The sequence below is a fragment of the Gymnogyps californianus genome, chromosome 2, assembly GCF_018139145.2.
Source record: "Gymnogyps californianus isolate 813 chromosome 2, ASM1813914v2, whole genome shotgun sequence".
Classification (NCBI taxonomy): Eukaryota; Metazoa; Chordata; class Aves; order Accipitriformes; family Cathartidae; genus Gymnogyps; species Gymnogyps californianus.
The window spans coordinates 141,843,834-141,865,022 of NC_059472.1; the positions used below are offsets into that span (position 1 = coordinate 141,843,834).

The window sequence follows — 21,189 nt, forward strand, 5'->3', positions numbered from 1 at the left end:
ACTGAGCAAAAGGACTAGCAGAAAGAATCCAGATGATAGTTATTTTGGAAGTTATTTCTTACATACCTGGAAAGATGCAAGGCTTGTCTAGCCTTGGAGCCACTTGTATTGGCAACTCTAGAATTGTCATGGTAGCTCCGTAATATGTTTTGGTTGGAAAGAGAATTTCTTGACTTTTTTTCCTTCTCAAATACTGTTTTTCTTCACATGACCTTTCTTCCATGTATCCATTTTACCTGTAGTTTAATAACTCAATGTCAGAAACTGAAAGACAGTTTTGAATCAGAATGTCACTAATTGGTTCAAAATGTCAGCCACTACAAGAAACCTGCAGAAATCTTTTCCTGTGCCTCAATGCATGTGGTTTTATTAAACTATTTTTTTCCTTGTGTCTGCACTGTAGTGTAGACTAGAGCAGTGCTTATCAATATCTTTAATTCCAATCTTTACGAAAATTCTAACTTTTCTTATGAAAAGTTACAAACCCTCTTTGCTTTGTAGACCAAAGGCTGAAAGTAAAGTCTAGAAGTAATGTGGCCAGTTTACAGTTAAACCTCATTTATCTCTTGGCTGTCATTGCATTGTCATTGTATACAATACTTGTAGAATTGCTTTGGCATGTCCGTGGAGTTGCACCAGGGAAAATTTTTTCGTGGAGACTTGCTTAGGAAATGTTTATATCTCAGTTTTTACTGAGTGGCACAGACATGAAACACAGTGTCTATAAATTAAAGTACTGAACTTTTCAGACACCAATATCCAATTCAGATAGATAGAATATTCAGTGATGGTGAAACTCAGCATGAAACAACAACATGAGCTGAGTATATTCCTTTGGACAAGAGAAAAGAGCCTAAAGTTGGTGAATGGTGACATCTAATTTGTTCAGCTACATATAAGCATGAGAGCCTTTCGGCCAGAAGATTAGTGGTGCAAGTCCTTCTAAACTATAAGCAGATGGTAACTTTTTCAGAATTTGTGAGGTTTTACATTGCAACCTTATGTCATGATCTGTATTTTTATTTCTATATTATCACAGAATCACAGAATGGTTGAGGTTGGAAGGCACCTCTGGAGATCATCTGGTCCAACCTCCCCTGCTCAAGCAGGGTCACCTAGCACTGGTTGCTCAGGACCATGTCCAGATGGCCTTTGAATATCTCCAAGGTGGGAGGCTCCACAACCTCTTTGGGCAACCTGTGCTGGTGCTTGGTCACCCTCACAGTAAAAAAGTGTTTCCTTATGTTCAGAGGGAACCTCCTGTGCTTCCATTCGTGCCCATTGCCTCTTGTCCTGTCACTGGGCACCACTGAAAAGAGTCTGGCTCTGTCTTCTTTGCACCCTCCCTTCGGGTATTTATATATATTATGAAGATCGCCCCTGAGCCTTCTCTTCTCTAGGCTAAACAGTCCTAGGTCTCTCAGCCTTTCCTCATATGTCAGATGCTCCAGTCCCTTAATCATCTTCGTGGCCCTTTGCTAGTCTCTCTCCAGTGTGTCCATGTCTCTCTTGTACTGGGGAACTCAGAACTGGACCCAGCACTCCAGGTGTGGCCTCACCAGTGCAGAGCAGAGGGGAAGAATCACCTCCCTCGACCTGCTGGCAGCTCTGTTCCTCCCGCAGCCCAGGAGTTATATGCATCTTTGTGTTGGACTGCCATATAAAAAGGTAGATAGATTTATCCTGTGAAAATAGTCACAATGCAGACTCATAGCTAATATCCATTTAATTGCACAGCTGCACATTTTGTACCTCAGGAACTAAGGTACATGCTTATTGACTCAGTAGGAGTTTATTTTAGCAGGACGGGGTAGTAACATGGTGCCTCCAACGCATCTTCATATCTGTAGGCTAAGGGCATTCTGGTCCTACATTAGACGTGAAAGGGGTTTTCCTCCATTTGGTGGACATCATTCCAGAGGCAGTGGATAACGGTCTAGCTCCAAGGCCTGGAGAAGGAGAGGTCAAACAAGATGGACACTTGTAGATTCCCTGTAACTTTTCCCTCCTCCCCTCTCCCTAAAAAATCAAAGAAGCGACAACCAGCAAAAATAGGAAATTATGGGGACACAACAAAATCTGAGACTTCTTGAACAAATAGAGAAATGAAATGTCTTAGGTGCACTGTAAGTCTTTTCGTCCCATCTTCTTCCCTACTCAAGTGTGTGTTTTGTAACAGCAATGGTGTTGGAGCCCTCAGAGCATGGATTTTGTAGCAATCAAAATCAGGGAAGGTTGAGAGGATCAAGGAACCACACAAAAGGCAAATGTATCCCCATGGATAGCCCTTTCCTCCATTGGAATATCCCTCTTTCCTGAGACACACGTACACACAGATTTTAGGAGTTCTTTGAAGTCAGAGGACAGACTCACGTCTTCTGCCACAGGAGACAAATCCAGCTCCATGCCTTTCCCAAGGAAAAAAGAAGGAATTCTACAAAATCAGACTCTCAGGGTTTAACCAGTCTTACACAGATTATCATCACAGAGAGGAGAACATATCCCCAAGTACGGCCTTCTGGATTGAGCTTGCATAAATAAACCTCAGGGAGTGAGTGGGTGAGTGAGTCAAGTGAAAGATACCAAGAACAAAGGTGAAATTTCACATTTCTGTGGCTGCTGACTATGCTCCCAGTTCAGTGGTACTGGGAGAGCTGATGTCCACCTTTAAGAATAGAATTAAAAAAACAATCAGCTCGAGGTGAAAGTTTTTATGTGTACTGGACTTGCAGTGCTGGCAAGTCATTACTAAAGAGTAACTAGTGCCAAAATGTGAGACGAGATCTTCATATGGCTGCTGATTAAGTGGATCTACTTCCCCAATCATCCGTCCAATATTCCAATTGAACCTCCAGCCAAAATTCATGAGGCAAATTTCATTACAATAGTGGTGCCTAACCTGGAGTTGGCATTCTGTTGTAGTCATGATGGTGGGATGGATAGGAGGCTGAAAGATGAATTAATAACACTTCATTATGATGAAATATCAAAGTATGTTGGAAGGTCACCTTGTGTTGTATAATTATATATTCAAAAGAATTTAAATTCTTGCTTCAGCCTTTAGTGAACCTGAGACAGCAGCAACGATGGGAAAAAGCTCCCTTAAAAATCCCAAGAATCATACTTGTTTTGGCATGACACTGCCTAAGGTGATTTGCGAACAAGGCTGACTTTGCCAAGCTTTCACATTAACACAAGGTTCAGCATACATTTTAAAACATTAAATCAGCTTTCCATTTGCATGGATAGGATTATTTGATTGTGTAGAATTTGTTAGTTTAAAGGGCCCCAATATTCTAATGCTGGAGCCAAAATTAAATACTCAAAGTAACCGTATGATAATAATTCTAAGCAGTCATTCAAAAAAATGTCTAAGGTTGTCATATTGTCTGACTTTGGAAGATATGGAGTGTGTCTGCTGCCACAAACAATACTAGGATTGTAGCTACTGTCCATTTTGAAAATGAGGCTCAAAACTTATAGCAGAAGTAGATGCTCCTGTCTGAGTGAAGTTAAGCTTTGGTTTTTTGTAGAAGCCAGTATTGCTGGATACCTTAAAGCTTAAAAAAATACAGAAACCTCTAAGTATGAGTTGAAACGGTCTTGTCAAAGAGGCAGCAGTTAGTAAATATCATGTATATCTGGGAAGCAGCACATACCATTATTTGTGATTTATTTAGAATCAAAATAAATAAAGCCCTTTATGGACAAGTAAGAGGCCTCTGCATTTTACCCCATCAGTTTCAATCTGATGTCGTATGGTTTCAAATCACACTTGATGAAATTGTTCTCTCAATGTCCCTGCACAAAGCAGTTTGCAGTGTAAGTTGATACGACACGACCTGAATGGCAGCAAACATGAAGGAGACAAAATGCATGTTTAGTTCATCAAAGATGGTCAGCATGTCTTCCAGTTATTGCTCTGCTCTTTTTCTTGGTGGCACAGATTTCTGCAGAGATTATTATGTCTAACTGAGGAATGTCACAGTGCTCTGGGTCTACTTACTGTATTTGGTATGGACCTGCAAGATAGGCAGTGACATGGAGCTCTATTGTCTACATGAGAGTATCAAGATGTAAAGCACCGTTTTTCAGAATTAACTCATGGCTAGCAAAAGGACATCCAGATCCTACACCTGCTCTTGCGTATGGGCAATGAGAAGGGAAGGACTATAGCTGCGTACTCCTTGTTCTCTCAGTGTAGGTGGGAGAGGTCTTCTCCTATGAAGACCAACAGTGAAACGATGTCTTTGGCTGTCACAGCTGTTAAGGACCTGTATCAGACAGAAGAAAAGGAGTATGCAGAGAGAGGCAGGAGAACTGACATTTCTCCGTAACCAAAGGCTACCAGTGAAAACATGGGAATATGCATTGTTTGTCAAGTCACCAGGTCTCAGTTGAACAGCTTTGGAAACTGTAACCGTAAGTTTACAGCACACACTGTGCTCCAAGAGCTGTGCTCCAGAAGAGAGGGGCAGCCTGGCTATCAGTCGACCCAAGTTAGTATCTCAGTTTGCAGTGTGTCTGAATTGCGTTTCTTGGAGTAATCTACCAGCTGTTGAACCAAAATGGTATGCAACATCTGGGGCCGGATCTTCACAGATGCCCTCATTCTTGGCTAGATCCTGAATCATCCGCCAGTAATCTGTTGGAATGTCTTCGGAGTTTAAACATAAAATTGCACTGTTGATCACACCTCACTGAATTCAACACAAAGATGGCAATACAGCCATACAGCCATACAAATCGAATTTCATATTTTACTTAGGCAGTATAGGGTGATAGTATTTTATAAATGATGAGTGAAAATATTTTAAATTGCACTTTGAAAAGAAAAAGTGTGTACCACTCTCTGAAAGTATTTTTAGTCACTGTTTTTTCTGAAAGCCTTTGGACATTCAGCCTATTAATTTGTTTCTTTCCTGAACATATCTTTATTTATGCAGCAGAAGTATTCCTCTCCTTCAAGGTAAATTCTGTACCGTTTCACACCCCATTCTTTACAGACCTTCATAAATCCATTGTCATTTATTTGACCCCTTAAACCTAGGAGCACATTTCCAATATACAATATACAAGAAACTTAATTTTGAATTTATATCCATAATAATTCATCTCTAATTGTATTATGTTTTAATGAATTGCATGACATTCACTCTGTTTTTGTCTCTCTAAACAGCTATTTAAGTATGTTCTTTATAGTGAAAACTATTTTGTTAATGATCTAATTCATAGGCTAGTATTAGTTGAGAGAGAGAAAGTTATTTCATTTATGTTAAAGGACGCAATTAAATTTTCAAAAGTAGCATATTCAAAAATATGTCTCATCTGTCCCCTTTTTTATCAGTTTTAGCAGAAACTTGAAAGGTACACTCACAGACTGGATAAAACATGGAGGCAGAAGAAGTGAGGTCTCAAAAAAAATAACATGTTTTCACCCTACGTTGGCAGCTGTCAATGACAAATATAAATTCACATTAATTAAAGCAAGTCACATCCTAAAAATATTTCTTTATTCTTTCAGACCACTCTTCCGTGGAAATTCAGATGTTGATCAGCTAGGAAAAATCTTTGAGTAAGTAATAACTAGTTGCATCATGTCAATATCTGTTTAACATTGAAACACTGTGAGGTTTCTTTGCCGTGTTTTTATGCAATAATGTGACTAGAACAAAGTATCCCTAGAACAGATTTCTTATTGCTACCGTATGCAACATGATATTTCCGTGTATTCTGTGTCAGAGTGGGAGGAGGAAGCAACATGGACTATAGTTCTGCAGAACTAACAGCCATCATCAGGAAGTTGTGAGACTTCTGTTTCGGGCTTTTTAAATCTCTTAAACATATTGTGCATGTACCATTCATGCATATTCCTAAACAGTTAGATCCAAGAGATTCTCTTCACATAAACAAACACAGAAGTTTTATTTTTCAGTAATTTCTTTGTGTATTTCAGAAAACAACATTAGAATACTTTAAAATTGTTATTAAACTGAAATGATGATTACCAACAGCTTCTTTGCAGAAAAGACTTCTGTACATAAGAAAATACTTTAGCTTTTAAAATATACTATGTAGCCTGTTAAAATGATTACCAGTCCATATTTTGGTCAGGAAGGTAACTGTGAGAACAGAAGGAATATCAGCATTTTAACATGTGCTTTGTCGGAGATGTACTAATTGGCTTTATTTTAAAACCATTTTACAATTCTAGGAGTTTGTGTTTTTCTTCTCCAGATGTATCAAATATGTTGAGGAGGTGGGGAGGCTCTAAACTGTCTGAGGTAGAATAATTCTCTTCCAAAATATATTCTTAGTTAAAAACCAAAAAATTAAGTAATTGATATTACCGATATGATAATTAAGTAGGATCATATCACTTTTTCTTGTAAAAGCTCTTCAGAGCAAGGAATGTTTCTGAATTTATAAGAACCATGTAAATTTAAGATCTGATGTACATATCATGTAGTTAGGAAATCAAAGCCACATAGGGCTGGTCCCACTCCAGAGAATAAATGCCCATTTGCCTCTGCACCTCTGTCTTCCCTTTTCATATGGAGAGGCTGCAGGGATCCAGGGATCTGGATGAAATAAGAAATAGATAGCGCGGGGGGGGGGGGGGGGGGGGGGGGGAGAGAGAGAAGGCTGAAATATTATTCTCTTGAAGATATTCCAAAGAGAGGATAGTAAAATTTCTAAGGATAAGAGCTTGAACAGAACAAATAATTAATTTCTCTGTTTAACCATTTTTCCAGTTCTTAAATCATAACAGATCTGTTTCTAAGCATTTTCATTATTTAATATGAGGTTCCTAAATTGCAGGTCTTGATTTCACACAGTTGACTTCCCTTTCCTGCATACCATACCAGTGTATGTGACTCACTTGCGTGGTTAATTTGTCATGCGCTGAATAGCTCTTCCTGCCCAATCCAGAAAAATCAGTCCTTAAAGTTTACTTTTTCTTCTTCTGCCAAAGCTACTCCTTTAGTCCTACAATGTTCTGCTTTATTAAATGAAGACAGTTTTGATACATACAAAATATTTTATAATTAAAAAAGACATAGCTGTGATTTTTTTAAGGGTTTTGATTCATTTATGACATTTAAGGGGAAAAATAAAAATTAAATGGGCTAGGATTAAATGCATAGATGCTAGCAGCAGCCTCCGATGGGGATCTTTCCATCCCTAGGGGCCGAGATTACCTGTGCAGAAAAGAATTCATCAAGAAGAGAAAATGCCGTGCTAATTTTAGAAGAAGTTCCTTATTACACATCTACTTAAAGAGAAAGTTTGTTTTGCTTCTTTTGTGCAGTTCTCCTTAAATAGTTCAAAAGTTTCTTTCTTGGGTTCTGGGGGGGTTATGCTAAATAGTGTTTATTTTGTGTTTTCACAGCTGGAGAACCCCCTACAGTTAGGCATAGCTCTTCTTGTAGGAGGATTGTTTCTTTCTACAGTAGTGACTCATTCTGCAGACTAATTTGGACAGAAAGTAGTTTCGGGATTCTCGTGCAATCTGGACTGATACATTCTTTCAGATAATGGGGCTGTGGTCTACCTTTGCTTTACATGTGCCTTCTGATTTGCATCAGGTAAAATTCCACCGTGTTTGAGGGTAAATCCCTCGGAGGTGGCCCAAAACAATTTCCTGCTTTTCCAGGGCACCATCGGCAAGTGGGATATCCTCATAGATTTGAGGCTAAATGCTGCAATGGTTTGAGCAGACTTGTCTCCCGTTGTGATCAATGGGAGCCGAAAGTACTCAGCATTTCTCAAGACCAGGCCTGAACCTTTGGCAAGAGGTGAAACTCATCCAAGAAACTCCCAAACTTAGTCACTGAAATGGTAGTGCTACCAGACCAGAGTGAGGGCATCTACTCAGACATTCATTATTAAGAGTTTTGAGTACTACGTGAGTGTGTAACTAAAAATGCCTCTCCTTTCCACTCTTGGTCTTGTCCACCCTACCTGTCTGACAGGCTGCCTCCTTGTTTCTTTTTGTTAGCTTTGCCTGTGCCTGTGCTTATTCTGCCCTGTTCATGCTTTCCCATGCAAACGTTAAAAAAACTGGGACTAACCAAACACATTTGAATGGCAGGTGAAACGTCATTGTTATTTAAAATATTTAACTCCCACGTCTTCCTATGGTGCTATTTGTTTTATATTTAATACGAGTCCAGATGCTCAAACAGCTAATCACATGATTTTAACCACCGTGGCGAAGGGAGTTGCCCCATACCCCCTCCATACCTGCGGTAATAAAAGTCAAATTCAATTTTTCATACAGATTTCACTTATCATTTCCCGAGAGCTGTGATATCTTCAGATGTCGTAAAATTAAATTGTCCTGAGATTTTAATCGCTTTGCCCTTCTAGCCATGCTGTTGTTTTGAGGACATATTAGTTTTCAGAGGTATTTTAGGTGAGCCAAATTACAATCTAAAATCCATGTAGGTAGATGTGGAGTAATTCCACTAAGTTCACTGAGGTAACGTATGATTTACATGAAAGTGTTTGGCCCATGGCCTCACCCAGTCTTACTATGAACCTCAGTAAGAAGAAAGGTCAATGCTGCTCCCTAGTGGCATTGGGCTTAGTGCAGACCCAAGTGTTCAGTGACGTTTTTTCATGTTCCTTCTTGTCTTACCCTGTCAGTGTTTCCATTAAAAATCTCGATTTTACAGGCTGTAAAAATTGATTTTCCCTGAAACCTGACAAGTAATGTATGGTCTTTTCCAGAATTTCCATCAGAAACTGGCGTTTCAACCCCACAAATATTAGCATCAGACTAAAACATGAAATGTATGAGACATGATCCATCATTGGAGGTTTACCTACTATTTCATTTATTTGGGTTTTAAACCTTAGCGTGATTATTTAATAAGTATAAATATCTTCTAGAATTTAAAGCATAAAGAAATAAATTATAAAAAGAAATTAAAATATTCTGTTAAAGGGTAAAGAAAAACTAAAATACAATTGAAAGTAAAAACATAAAGACACTCAAGTCCTATGCCACTTCTGAATTGAGACTTTAAAACCTGTATTGTGAAGCAAATAAATTGTTTAAATTCAGACAGCAATTACTGCACATAGCTTTGAAGCATTATGAAACATCCCTTTTATTGCCTTACCCTCATCTTGACCCACAGTCTTCTCTCAGTCCCTATTCTTGTGAATAAAGATCCTTGCATGCAATTCCCCTTTGAAACTTACTGCTTTTAATCATCCTGGAGCGACATATGTTGCACCATCCAGTCAAGAGCCGAGCAACTTTCTTCCAAAGCACTCAGCCCTTTTTCAACAAAAAGACTCAGAAAATTGAGACCTAGGCCAGAAGATTGTGCTGGCCACAGAATGATTTCTACCAAGCACACTGAGGACCTACATGCATCAGCCTCTGTTCACAGAGATCAGTGCACTACTGTACAATTAATCTCATTTAAACGAAAAGACTTATAAAGTAATCTGCCACTCAGTATAATCAATATAAAGGGGAGACTGCATAAATGTTCAGACCTAATGTTATTTTTATCTTTCGCAGTGTAATTGGACTCCCAGAAGAAGATGACTGGCCTAATGACGTTGCCCTTCCAAGAAACGCTTTCACTTCCAGACCCGCACAACCTATTGAAAAATTTGTACCAGATATTGATGAACTGGGCAAAGACTTGCTTCTTGTGAGTTTCTATTTGTTGTTCTCCAAGTCACATGGCTGATAGTTCCCACTGTGCATGCAACGTGCCAAGAAATATTTATGTTTCCATTTAATGGGGTTATAGAAAAGCTCAGAAGTAGGTAGACAAATTCATATAAATCTGTGAAACATCAGCACAAGGACACCACCTTTGGCTCAAGAGGTGTCAGAGCTGAGAATAGTTAGAGACTAGGAAACTGTGTCAGGGAAGTACCTGTTTGACCTGTCTTTAGACCTTATGCTTAGATCCTCATTACTGACCACTGTTGTGCCACTGATTCAGCCATTCTTATAGGATAAGCCTGATGTGAGTACAAAAACTGATCTACCATTTTTCATGGTATAGTGGACCCAGTATAAAGCAGAAAACAGGCTGTAGAGGCAGATTACATCTGCATGTCTTCTATTGAATGCTGAAAACTTGAGATTTGGAATTCACCAGTTGTTGCCTCTCAGAAATGACAGGATTGAACAGAAACAAACAAATTGTGCTGGTACAACTGGTAACATTGAATTCAATTAAAATATTTCCATCATTTTTATAGATATGTTATAAACCCCAGCCCTGAAGTTCAGTCTTGGAATGGAATATAGAGAATGGCCTTGCCTCAGTTTGCTTTTTGCCATGCTTGTTGAAATCTAGCTAAATTTGTTCTCTGGAAGAAAGAACTTGGTTCACATGGGCTCAGTAGAGTGGGCTCAGTGCAACTCTTGAAAGATTTGCTGCATCCCTTCAGGAACTGCTATCTCTGGCCAACATTATCTCTACAGAACAGCAGATCGCCTTCCATTGTCCTTATGACTGCAGCTCCCAGCTGCGGTAAGCTGGACTACATCTGGACACTTGAAATGACAGGGGAGAAACGCATCTGTCGTGCTTGCAGGCAGCCTGGAAATGGAAGATAGATGTGGGACAAGAATTAGGTTCTGGGAACAACAAGGAATAAAATATGGCAGAGAGCTCAGTGAGTGTGAGGCATGATGGGAGGGAGGAAGAAGACAAATATCCATGCCTAGAAGGTGAGGTGGGAAGGGAAGCTGTTACTGTTAGGCAAAGAGATGAGAACTGGGAGTCACAGATGAAAGGGGAGAGTAGGACTGGAAGTCTCTGAATTAAATTTCAGAAGTTAAATGATAGAAATTCTGATACAAGAAAAGAAAGTAGGAGTAGGAAGGATTCTACAAGGATAGTAGGAAGAATACTATTTGGAGGTAAATGAAGGAAAAGAGAAGAACAAGGTATAAAACGCAAGGCTATGGGAGAGATTTCAGTGCTGGCTGGACAAAGGCTGGGATAAGGATCTGGAAAGAAGGCAAGCAAAGTACAACTAGGAAGAAGAGGGAGAAACTGAACACAAAACATTAGCATACGAAGGCTATAAAGTCAAAGACTCAACACCTATAGAAATGCTGAGCCTAGGAATGAACATATACCTTATGATGCCATCCATGTTTGTATAACCACAAAAGAACAGTGCAGTGAACGCTGAGGGGATTCAAAAGTTGTTCATGAATAGTTGCTCCCTGCACTTTGAGACAGATGTCCTGTGCATGTGAATTCAAGAAAAACTGAATTCTGGGATTTCCTAAACTATGAATACTTGCATTTTCTAACTTGTTATTTTCTATTAACTTTGGGGATGCCATATTCATATACTATGACCCCACTGCTTGTTTTAATATGGATGGTCACCTTATCATGCAGCAGCTACTGAGACCCTATTGTGTCTCATACTGATCATAAATTGAAGGTGGCAGGCATTAATATATATATGCAATGTTAGCACTGTTAACTGTACATTTTAGTTAAAACCAACTTCTTTTCATACTTACAGAAATGCTTAGCGTTCAATCCAGCCAAGAGAATATCTGCCTATGTTGCCCTCTCTCACCCATATTTCCATGATCTGGAGAAATGCAAGGAGAATCTGGACTCTCACATGTCATCCAGCCAAAACTCCAGTGAGGTGAATGCATCATAATGCTGACTGAAGATGAACCATAAATGAACAAGACACGTAGCTGACAAGGCCACTGTCCCATGCAAACCACATAGCCGTTCTAGTGAAGATCATTATTTGGAGGTTTTATGCACTTGTCTTTTATTTTGGGATTGTGATGTGCTTATCCAAGGAAATCAATCTAGTTTACTTTCATCAGAGCAACTCAAGGGCCAGGGCTTTAACCTGCTCCCATTGCAGCTTTATGTTTGTTTTGGTTTTGTTTTGTTTATCTACCTGGGAAAACTCCAGACAAAGAGAAGCTGCTGACCGGTTTTGCTGCCATTTTAGCCTTTTAATTGAATGCTGCCAGTGTGGAGTAGGATGATCGAGTCACTGCTAAAACATGATGCAATCTCTCTCTCTAGCTGCTGAAGCATGATTTGGTACTTTTATTATTATTATTATTGTTATTATTATTATTATTATGTGACCTCTTACAGTGATATTTAAAGAATGGCATTGAAATATCAGATCTCTGCAACCTGCAGTTAACTGATACATGCATTAATACATCCAGCTACTGTTCATTCATAGCATATATGCAGGTGCTTCCCCACTTGAAAACTTGGATGGATTATTTTATCATTTCATTGCTCTATAAAAATAACAGTGATGATGGTGATCATAATAAATGTCTCAACTTTTAGTTTTTTTCATACACAAACGAGTTATTATCTAGCTACGTTTGTGTGCATGTTGCAAAAAACAAGAGTTTTAAAAAACTTCTAGAGTCCTGGTCTTAAAGACTCTTTCGGTTTCCAAATGGTCTATTTGTGTTGAAATCCAGGCACATTCTAGTCCATCATCTAACCCGTCATTCCCCCCTCGAAACAGCTGCAAGCACATTTTGTTTATCTCATTCCAAATTTTCTGATATGCAGCTCAAAGACATGAGCAGAGCCAATGAAAATCAATACAGATTTTCGCCTTCAACCTGTTCTGATTACCAGCCAAAAAGGAAGATAGAAAAAAATATTTCCAGTTCAGAAGCAGAGAATCCTATACTTGTAATAAGCACAGATATGTATTTGTGCTGAATTGTATGCTGTATACTGCGCTGCCTTATCTGCAACACCCCCCCATGCATCACAAGTGCATGAACATTACTGTCTCAAAATCCCTCAGATGTCATTTATTAAGCAGACTTGTTTTCTATGCAGAAATGCATGAGCTTCTCTCCTAAACCACCATGTGGGTATACTGGCACATGCTTCTCCACTAGGGTTAATGTGCCATTATTGAATGTCAACATAAGTAAGCAATTCACATGCCTTTATAGCACAGTTATTTTAAATATTACGTTAAATTTTTATATTTAGTATTTTTACCTTAACTAAAATATATTTTCAGTATTTTAAAAAGAAGCTTTTATTTTTTTAATACTGTACTGGGAAAAAAGAAATATTTTAAATCCATAAAAGCTGTTCCCTAGCATGACTTTAGTGCCTTTACCTGGATATGACTTGGGGGAAAATATTGGTCCAACGAGTTAGCCCTTGCCATAAAACCATAAATATATACTATTGCAGTATAACTGATGATAAGTGAGGCAGCTAGCTTTGCTTACTCCTGTGATAGTCCCTTAGGCTTCTCTCTTCCTCATCTCTATTTCGTCTTGTCTAGCTAGTGAGCCAGCATTATATGCTCATTCACAGCATGCTTGGCAGAAGCAGGTCCTTAGCAGTGAGTTGAGCAATATAATTTTCCCAGCTGCGGCATGGGAACTTGTAGCCGTCTCCCTGGCAGGTTTCTCAGTCCTGTGATAGACTGGCTGTTGTGGCGAACTTCACTGTTAACTCTGTTTCAGGTCTCTGCACTGTCTGGGACATGGTCCATTGCTAGGATAGTGAGTGGATCTTATCTGTCTCTTGGATAAAGCTTTTCATTACTGTTAGACACATAAGTATGCGACGTGTGGTTAAATTAGGTCTGTTTTAAATAAGCCAGATTTTAAAAGGACCACTTGCCTGCATGCATGCAGTGGCCTGTGCTTTTCTTCATGCCCAGAATGATGCCTATGCAAAACCTACCAGCATGAACAGGCAAGTTGCAAATTAGGCCTGGCAAGAGCATGCACGAGGCATCTGCACACAGAGATACTACAGATGCATAACACAAGAATTTTGGAAGCTCTACAAGCGGCAAGCTGAAGGCCAGGGAGCGGTCACAGCAGCTAACCCTCTAATCTTGGCCTTGCCTCTGTCATTCTCTCTGTTCCTACATCCAAGGGGAACTGCAAACCCACTGCACTGGTGTTGTCCCAACCCTATTCCTCCATGGGTCAATAGACCTGAGTGTGAATAGGTTTTAGCATTCATAGAAAAGGATGGGCCAGAGTAAAATTTTTGCTAACCATTTTTAAACAATAATTAGAACAACAAACAGAGCCAAAATTCAGCAGAAGCTTGCGACAGGAACAAATAGAAAAGTTTTCTACACAGTTTAGCACTTTTAAAAACATTCCACATTTTGCCTAGCGCCAAGCTATCATACATACTTTATCAGGGCATTCAGCTGGTGTGGCTTTCCAGCAGCTGTCAGGGAACTCTCCCAGGGCTCTCCAGCAACTAACATAGAGTGAAAATGTAGAGGAGGACAGGGTATTTTCAAAGTAGGCTCAAAACTCTCAGATAGAGATGTGCATCTGTTCTGTGTTAGAAGACCTTGTTGTATTAAGCTTAGCGAAGCAAAGGCTAGAAGAGAATATGCTTGCTGAATATAAGTACATTATTAGGGTAAAACAAAAAGGAGGGAAGAGAACACTTTAAGCCAAAGGTTAGTGTTGGCCCAAAAGCTAATGAGAATATGGAAATCACAAGGAAGTTAACTACTGGAGCAGTATTTCCCAATCAGTAGTATCAGAAGAGCTCAGAGAGCAGCAGAGAAAAGCAGGGGCTGGCTGATGGAATCAGAAGCAGAGCTTCTGCAACGTGGTGCTGTATGTTGTCTAATATAGGATCAGGTTATAAATGGGGGTATTCAGGAGAACAGCTTGAGAAGGGCTGCATTAATGGTCACGTTCTGGAACACCCTTCCAGTGGGAATGGCAGGAACAAAAAAAGAAATCTAAGTTCTGTCTTGGCAGGGTTAGGGAAAAGATTTATCTAATGGGGTCCTTGCGGTAGCAAGGGCCTAGATTCAAAGGACCAACAACTTTTCAAATGACCTCCTTTTCAAAATCTCTTTGGGAAGAAATTCCATTTGACACACCATAGGCTTATTCTTATTCCAGTCTTCCCTGTGAAACCGTGGGGCTTCACTTACATGAGTAAACTGAGGAAGCCTGTTCTCTGGCTGGGCGAAGTGCTGGCACTGGCTAAAATCATGCCAGGAATCATGCTCATAATTAGACAGCACAGACAACTGTGGGACTGTGCTTGAGCCCATGCCCTTGCTCTTTTTATTTTACTGGTATAGCTCTAGTATTTGAGTACCTTTGCTCATTACTGCCATATGTGTAGGGTGTAGGAATTGTATATGTGAAAAAGAAAGTTCTCTTTGACACACATGTTCCAGACTGTGATGAAAACTCTTCGTACACCCTTTAAATAAGACTTCACAGTGCAGTTCTTCTTAGCAATAACTATGCCTGTATGTGTTCTACAGGAGTGGTTCAACAGCAACTAAAAACCACTGAATAACAAAAAATATATTAAAAATAAGTATAGATGTTCAGCTCCTAGAGCACCCATAACCAGGCACTGTGCTCTTCTCAGCAGACAACAGGGTATTCTAAGTAATGGAAGGAGCAATTTCTATCTCGCATCAACCTTTTTTTATCACTACTACATAATTCTGCAGGAAAAACAGACCGAATACCCTAGGAAAAAAATCACCAAAGCCAGCTAGTGAAGTGCTAATTGCTGAACCATAGCAATACATCTGGAGCAGCCCTTCTCTCTCTTCACCCTGTCTCCACGCTCACTCTAGCTCTCCAGTTCTTCTCCTTCAGCTCCCTTATGGAACAGGTTTCAGTGACGCTCACAGGTGCTATTTCCAACAAGATTCTTCCAAATTTTCAATAGCTACACCGTGTCAGTGTCCCCTACGTCCCTATTACCAAGCGTTGCTTCTTTTAGTCCAGCAGCCCAGAACCGATGATTAAAAAAGAATCTCTTTGTGCACCTCCTTACTTACCTTTAGTTTTGCATACACCTGTGTTGCCTTCTGTGTGCCAAGTAAAAGTCTAAAAATAGGGTTTGCGCGTATTTCTGTGTAGGCTGTGCCCACACTCCAGGTTTTTTTCAGTCTATTAGTCCACAATGGTAAATGTTAGAGTACCTTTCTCTGTTGTTTCTGTCCTAAAACACACCAAAAAATGAGGACGTCATGTTTGCAAAATATTGAAATTTGGTGCTATGTGTACAGAGCCTTTTATATGAAAGGAATCAGTAAGTTGTAGCATTTGAGCATCTTCTGCATGGGGGATGGTATCCAGCATCGTAACTCTCATGTGGTTTTTACACTCAATGGTTGTTTTGGTGAATAAGAAGAAAATACTGTGCCATGCTACTTTTCACAGGTTCACTCACTGTCTTTGAGAAGCATGTTTTATTACACATATAATTCTCTCTGCTGTTAGGTATTAGGCCAACTTTAATACAGAAAATAAAGAGAAAACATGCTGGTTTGGTCTTTCGGCCAACAAACTTGGAGCACTTATCTGACTCACAACTGAAAACACATCAGTTGTCAAATATGTATATGAATCATAAACCACACAGTTTGGTTTAAAAGGCCACATAAATTAATTATGTTCCATGTATAAGACACAGCTGAATAATGAGGAAGTTTATTCTAAGAACCCTGTTCTACAGAACCACTTCGCTAGTATTTTTCATATACAGTAGTTTCAGGAATAGATTGATTTTTATATACAATGTGAATTAGAAGATACTAGGCTATTAGAGTGATTTTGTTGTGTTATGCTTGAAGCTTGACTTGATCACAAGCTTAGAAACCTAACATATTTATTTTATTGCTACAAAACTGCTTCTAAATATCAAGATCTTTTTTGATGTTAACAGGATTTCACACTTCTCTTAATGTGTAAATGATTTTCTTGAAATTAGTATATTAGAAAAAATGTTTTTTCAAACGGCGGTTGTGCAGGAAAATTTAAGAAATATATTTTTACTTTCACAGAGAATAATAACATGTTATATACTGAAATCTTCAGTAACTGACTGTTAATAAGCTATCACTTTTACTTCTTTTTGATTACTAAGTATTGGAGTATACAGATTACTTTCCATGAAGAAAAAATTCAGAAACAATCTCTAGAAAAGTAAATGGGATTTTATATGTTTAACCTTCCAAGTTTCATTTTCACATCCAGTTTTTTTGTGGAAGTACAGTTCAGGTGTGCAAAAACATGACTACAATTTTAACAGTCTAACAGGCTGTACAACTCAAATAGGAGTTTTATTTGTGAGCTATTTATTTTCTTATATCTCTTTGTTTTGCAAATTGTTAGATAATGGCTGTAATATAATTCTAGTTTCTGGACCAGACTCTGTAACCATCAAATCCCAGTAATTTATGTAAAACAATAAGCTTTCTCATTGATTTAAATGAACTAGGCCATTAAAAGCAGAAAGATGTGGATATATGAACTGACAAATATACTTTTGCCAAGTGTTATTTCTTCCCTTTAGTTTGAAGCTTAGCAAGTATTGCATACTAATATGCAATATATACACAATATAAGAACCATAAAAAACATTTAGGAGTATTGTGCACAGATAATATAAAAAATGGCTCATTAGGTTCTTGCAGAAACCAGCTAAAAATCATTCTTTTAGCTGTAATACTCAAAAATTTGAAACGGATATATTTTTCCCTTTAAAAATATGCCTGAAAAATTATGTATGTGTTTTTAATTCAGACAGTGATAGACACCCAGACAGAACTGAATCAAATAGGAACTTGTTCTCAAAAATGATTCTGCAAGGCCAAGTAGATACCATCAGTTCTTTATGTGTTCAGCAGAAGCTGAAATTAGCCAGCACCATGCTTAGATGAGCCTTTTGCTTTCTGGGCAGAAAAGCCCAACATTGCTATGAGTAAAGTTAGTGGAAAATTTGCTTTGACTTAAATAGAGAGCTTCTGCAATATTCAAATTTCCAGCCTTCATTGAAAGACTGTGCAAAACAGCTAAGATAAACCAAAACTCCCTAACCATATGGCATTTTTTCCTTCAGATTAAAGGTTTTATCTGTGTTAGAATATATTGGTGGGCTTCATCCAGCCCAATGTCAATGAGACTTTTGCATGGCTAGAGAAAGTAAGAAGAGATTCTGCTATGGATATTTTGATACTGGGTGATTGTGGTAGAGCAGATTTTTTGTGTCCAAAAAAGATCAGACAAAAGATATTGCCTTCTTTTTAAAAAAACAGACAACTGACACTTAGTAAAGATTAAAAAGGAGATTTTAAGTAACTACTGGAAAATACTGTTGGGATAAGTGAAAAGGAGCGTATTTATAACATGAAAAATGTAAATACAAACATTGTGTATTAAATATGCATTGAAACTGATACTTTTTCACTGACCTTGCAAAGTTGATAGGGCTTTATGGAAGAAAAGCATCCAAGTATGAACTTACTCTAACTACCATTTTAATGTTCATTTGCACTAAAGCAACCCATACTATTTGACTGAAAGGAGAAGGGAAAACAGGTAATGTTTAACTTGTGATTTACTTTGGTGATGTCTACATGGATATGCTGTAAAGCTCTCAAGCTCGCTGTCCATTTTTGAGTAAGCTAAATTTGCATTCACGCTATTTAGCTTTCTGCACCTTAAACCCATCCACATGCCAGAAAAAAATACATTTTCTGGTGTTGACATGGATACCTGCTCCCATTGACATGTTCATGTTAAACCCAGCCAAAGAGCACTTGTCTCTGCCACTGCATGGAAAATGAATTTTCAGACTGCCAGCTTCCTTCATGCAATTACTCCTAAAGAGTTTGTAGTTAACATTCTACAATATGCAGCCTTTCCTCTTATTCCATGTTTCATATGTATGTCATGTTATGCAAATCCTCAGCCTCTTTTATAAAAAAAACAGTTCTTGAATGTTAGGATCAATTTTGAGTAGCTAGATGAGGGAGGAAAATTGTGAAGTGCTGCAAAGATAGGAAAAATGGGCAGAGATTAGGAGAGTTCAGGACAATTTTGGCAAGTGAATTTGAATATGTGGAAAAGTTACGTATAAGCGTAGGGGAAGGCTTCTTTTCCACGTATTTTGTTTTCTCCTATCATTCACTTTCATAAGCACAAGATGATAAAGCAAGACTCTTGCATGGGATTTTAGTTCCAGATACTTACTGTGCCAACTCAAATCATGAGTTCCAGTGCAGTTTTTCAACATAGCAACAGCTCTATTTTTTAAACCAGATTTTGCAGAAGCTAGAGGTTTTTCTGTGTAGATACAAAAAAAAAGTCTTATGAGACAACTTGAGAGCAGATTAAGCTGGCCACACAGACACTGCCTGTAGTTCAGCTGCAGACATGGAGAATGTACAGCTCTAATGCAGGAGAGTCATTAGCAGTGTCCATTAGTGTGCAATATCGTTGTGCATTGCGAGCTGACTCCTGCTGCAAATTGAAAATCCTTTGGCAATCCAAAATGGCATGGTTTTGAGCACTTGGATTTTGATAAGATTATCCGCGTGCATGTTTTGCTGGATCAGTCCAGATGGTTCACCATCTTAGAGGAGCAAATCTGAGAGCCTAGCAAGTCTGTCCGACACCCAGCGTAAGTAATACTGCAGAACCATCTGCCATGGAAAAAAAAGTCTTTTCGGAGGTTGTACGGCAGGAATGGAGCTTTCTGAGCTGCTGTGCCAACCTGAGAGCTACCGTTAACTATTGTTACACCACCTCCAAAAATACAGAATATAAGGCCTGTGTAGCATTTTGTTGTGTTTAGTCCATGCGTGTGGGTGGCTGCGTAAGTGTTGGCACAGAGCGGCTAATTTTGGTCCTTCCATTAAGCATGAGCAACTAGGCTTGGCACAGAGACAAATTTCACAGTTCCAGGGATAGGAAACCTCTAATTCTACACAGTAGTTCTCTGACATTTGTTAAATACATATAGTGATAGATCACTCGGCCACTCAAGCTGTCCTTTTCTTATCCCAGATCATCCTACTGTGACACTCTGAAAGAAGCCCTGGGGAGTCTGCTCCTCAACAGTCTTTCAACACTCTGCTTCCTCTCACTGCAGTGACACTTAATTACCTGTCACTTGTATCTGACCCTGCTGATACTTCCACGGCCACTTAAGACCCTGTGAGGTAAATTACTACCTTGTGATTCTGCAGCCCCCCAGTCTGCAGGCAGCCAATGATTTGTGCTATAGCTTTTCCCTGCTTCTCATTAGGAACTGGGAAATACTACAGTAGAATATGGCAAAGTGCGTGCTACTTTTACACTCTTTGGTTCAAGTAAAGAGATGAGCTAGAATAGATTAGATTGAACATAATATGTTTGATCAGACAGAAAAATTTTTGATTCAGAAGATTATTTACTAAGTATATAAGGTCCCTGGACAACTGTCTGTGATGTACATGTTTACAAGAGCAGCCAATGATGCTTCTGTTATACAGAAGTTTTTAACGGATACAAACAAGACTAGTAATGCCAGCCTCCCACTGCTTACCCCCCTTCCCTTCCCCTTCCCTGAGAACACTATTCCCAGGGAGAAGTTTCCTCCCAGCATGAGGCAGAGCAACTATGAAACAGTTCTTCCTTACATGAAGGTCCCCAACTCTCAAGATAACTTGGGTGCCTGTAGGCAATCAAGCTTATTCCTTTGCTTTTTGCTATGGCAGTTTTGAGTGCAGAGCCCTGCCACAAGTACTAGGCACAGACAGACCTTAACCCCCAAGGTAGCCTCCTGAGGAAAAGTCTTTCCCAGATCTAGAGGGGACAGTATGCTTACTGTTTCTATTGCATTTTAAACAGCAGTGTTGTAAGAACTCCCCTAAGAAACCTCTCTCACTACACAAAAAGGATGACTGTGAATTCTGGACATGCTGTGGGAAAAGACGAAGTGTTTTATTCCAGGTGGATGACGATGTATCTCAAACAATCATCCTTCATCGGTGATAGGAAAAAAAACCACCAAACTGGGTTCAAAATATAGCCTGGGTCTGCAGCATGCTAGTTAAATAAGAAGTGCTTCTCAGTCATTTTCCAGCAAGACCCAAAATCCATCATGATTTCTTGTAGGGACTTTATCTTGGAGTCCCTTGTAACAAAGGCGGCTGTAACCATGGGTTGCAACTACAACAACAAGTACATCAGAAATTGGATGCTGGCAAGAAGTTTGCGGATGCAAGGCTGTACAAGGTGGCTCATATAAGCTCAGTGGGGATGTGCTCATCTGAAAGTATTGATTGCCATGCACATTTTGAACTGAAGTTACCCGTCATAACATGATAGAAGGACTGCAGTGTCGTGAGATTAGAGGCTGAAGG

At 39.1% G+C, this 21,189-nt stretch overlaps 1 protein-coding gene across 1 annotated transcript in view; it reads left to right on the plus strand.

Annotated features, from left to right (window-relative positions):
• Positions 1–12,248, plus strand: part of CDK6 (cyclin dependent kinase 6) — a 128,599-nt gene extending 116,351 nt beyond the window's left edge. Inside the window, exons 5-7 of the mRNA XM_050891876.1 lie at positions 5,525–5,575; positions 9,542–9,677; positions 11,530–12,248. Coding sequence (XP_050747833.1) covers positions 5,525–5,575; positions 9,542–9,677; positions 11,530–11,676 — 334 coding nt within the window. The 3' untranslated portion in view covers positions 11,677–12,248. The remainder of the gene's footprint in view (positions 1–5,524; positions 5,576–9,541; positions 9,678–11,529) is intronic.
• The last annotated feature ends 8,941 nt before the right edge of the window (positions 12,249–21,189 follow it).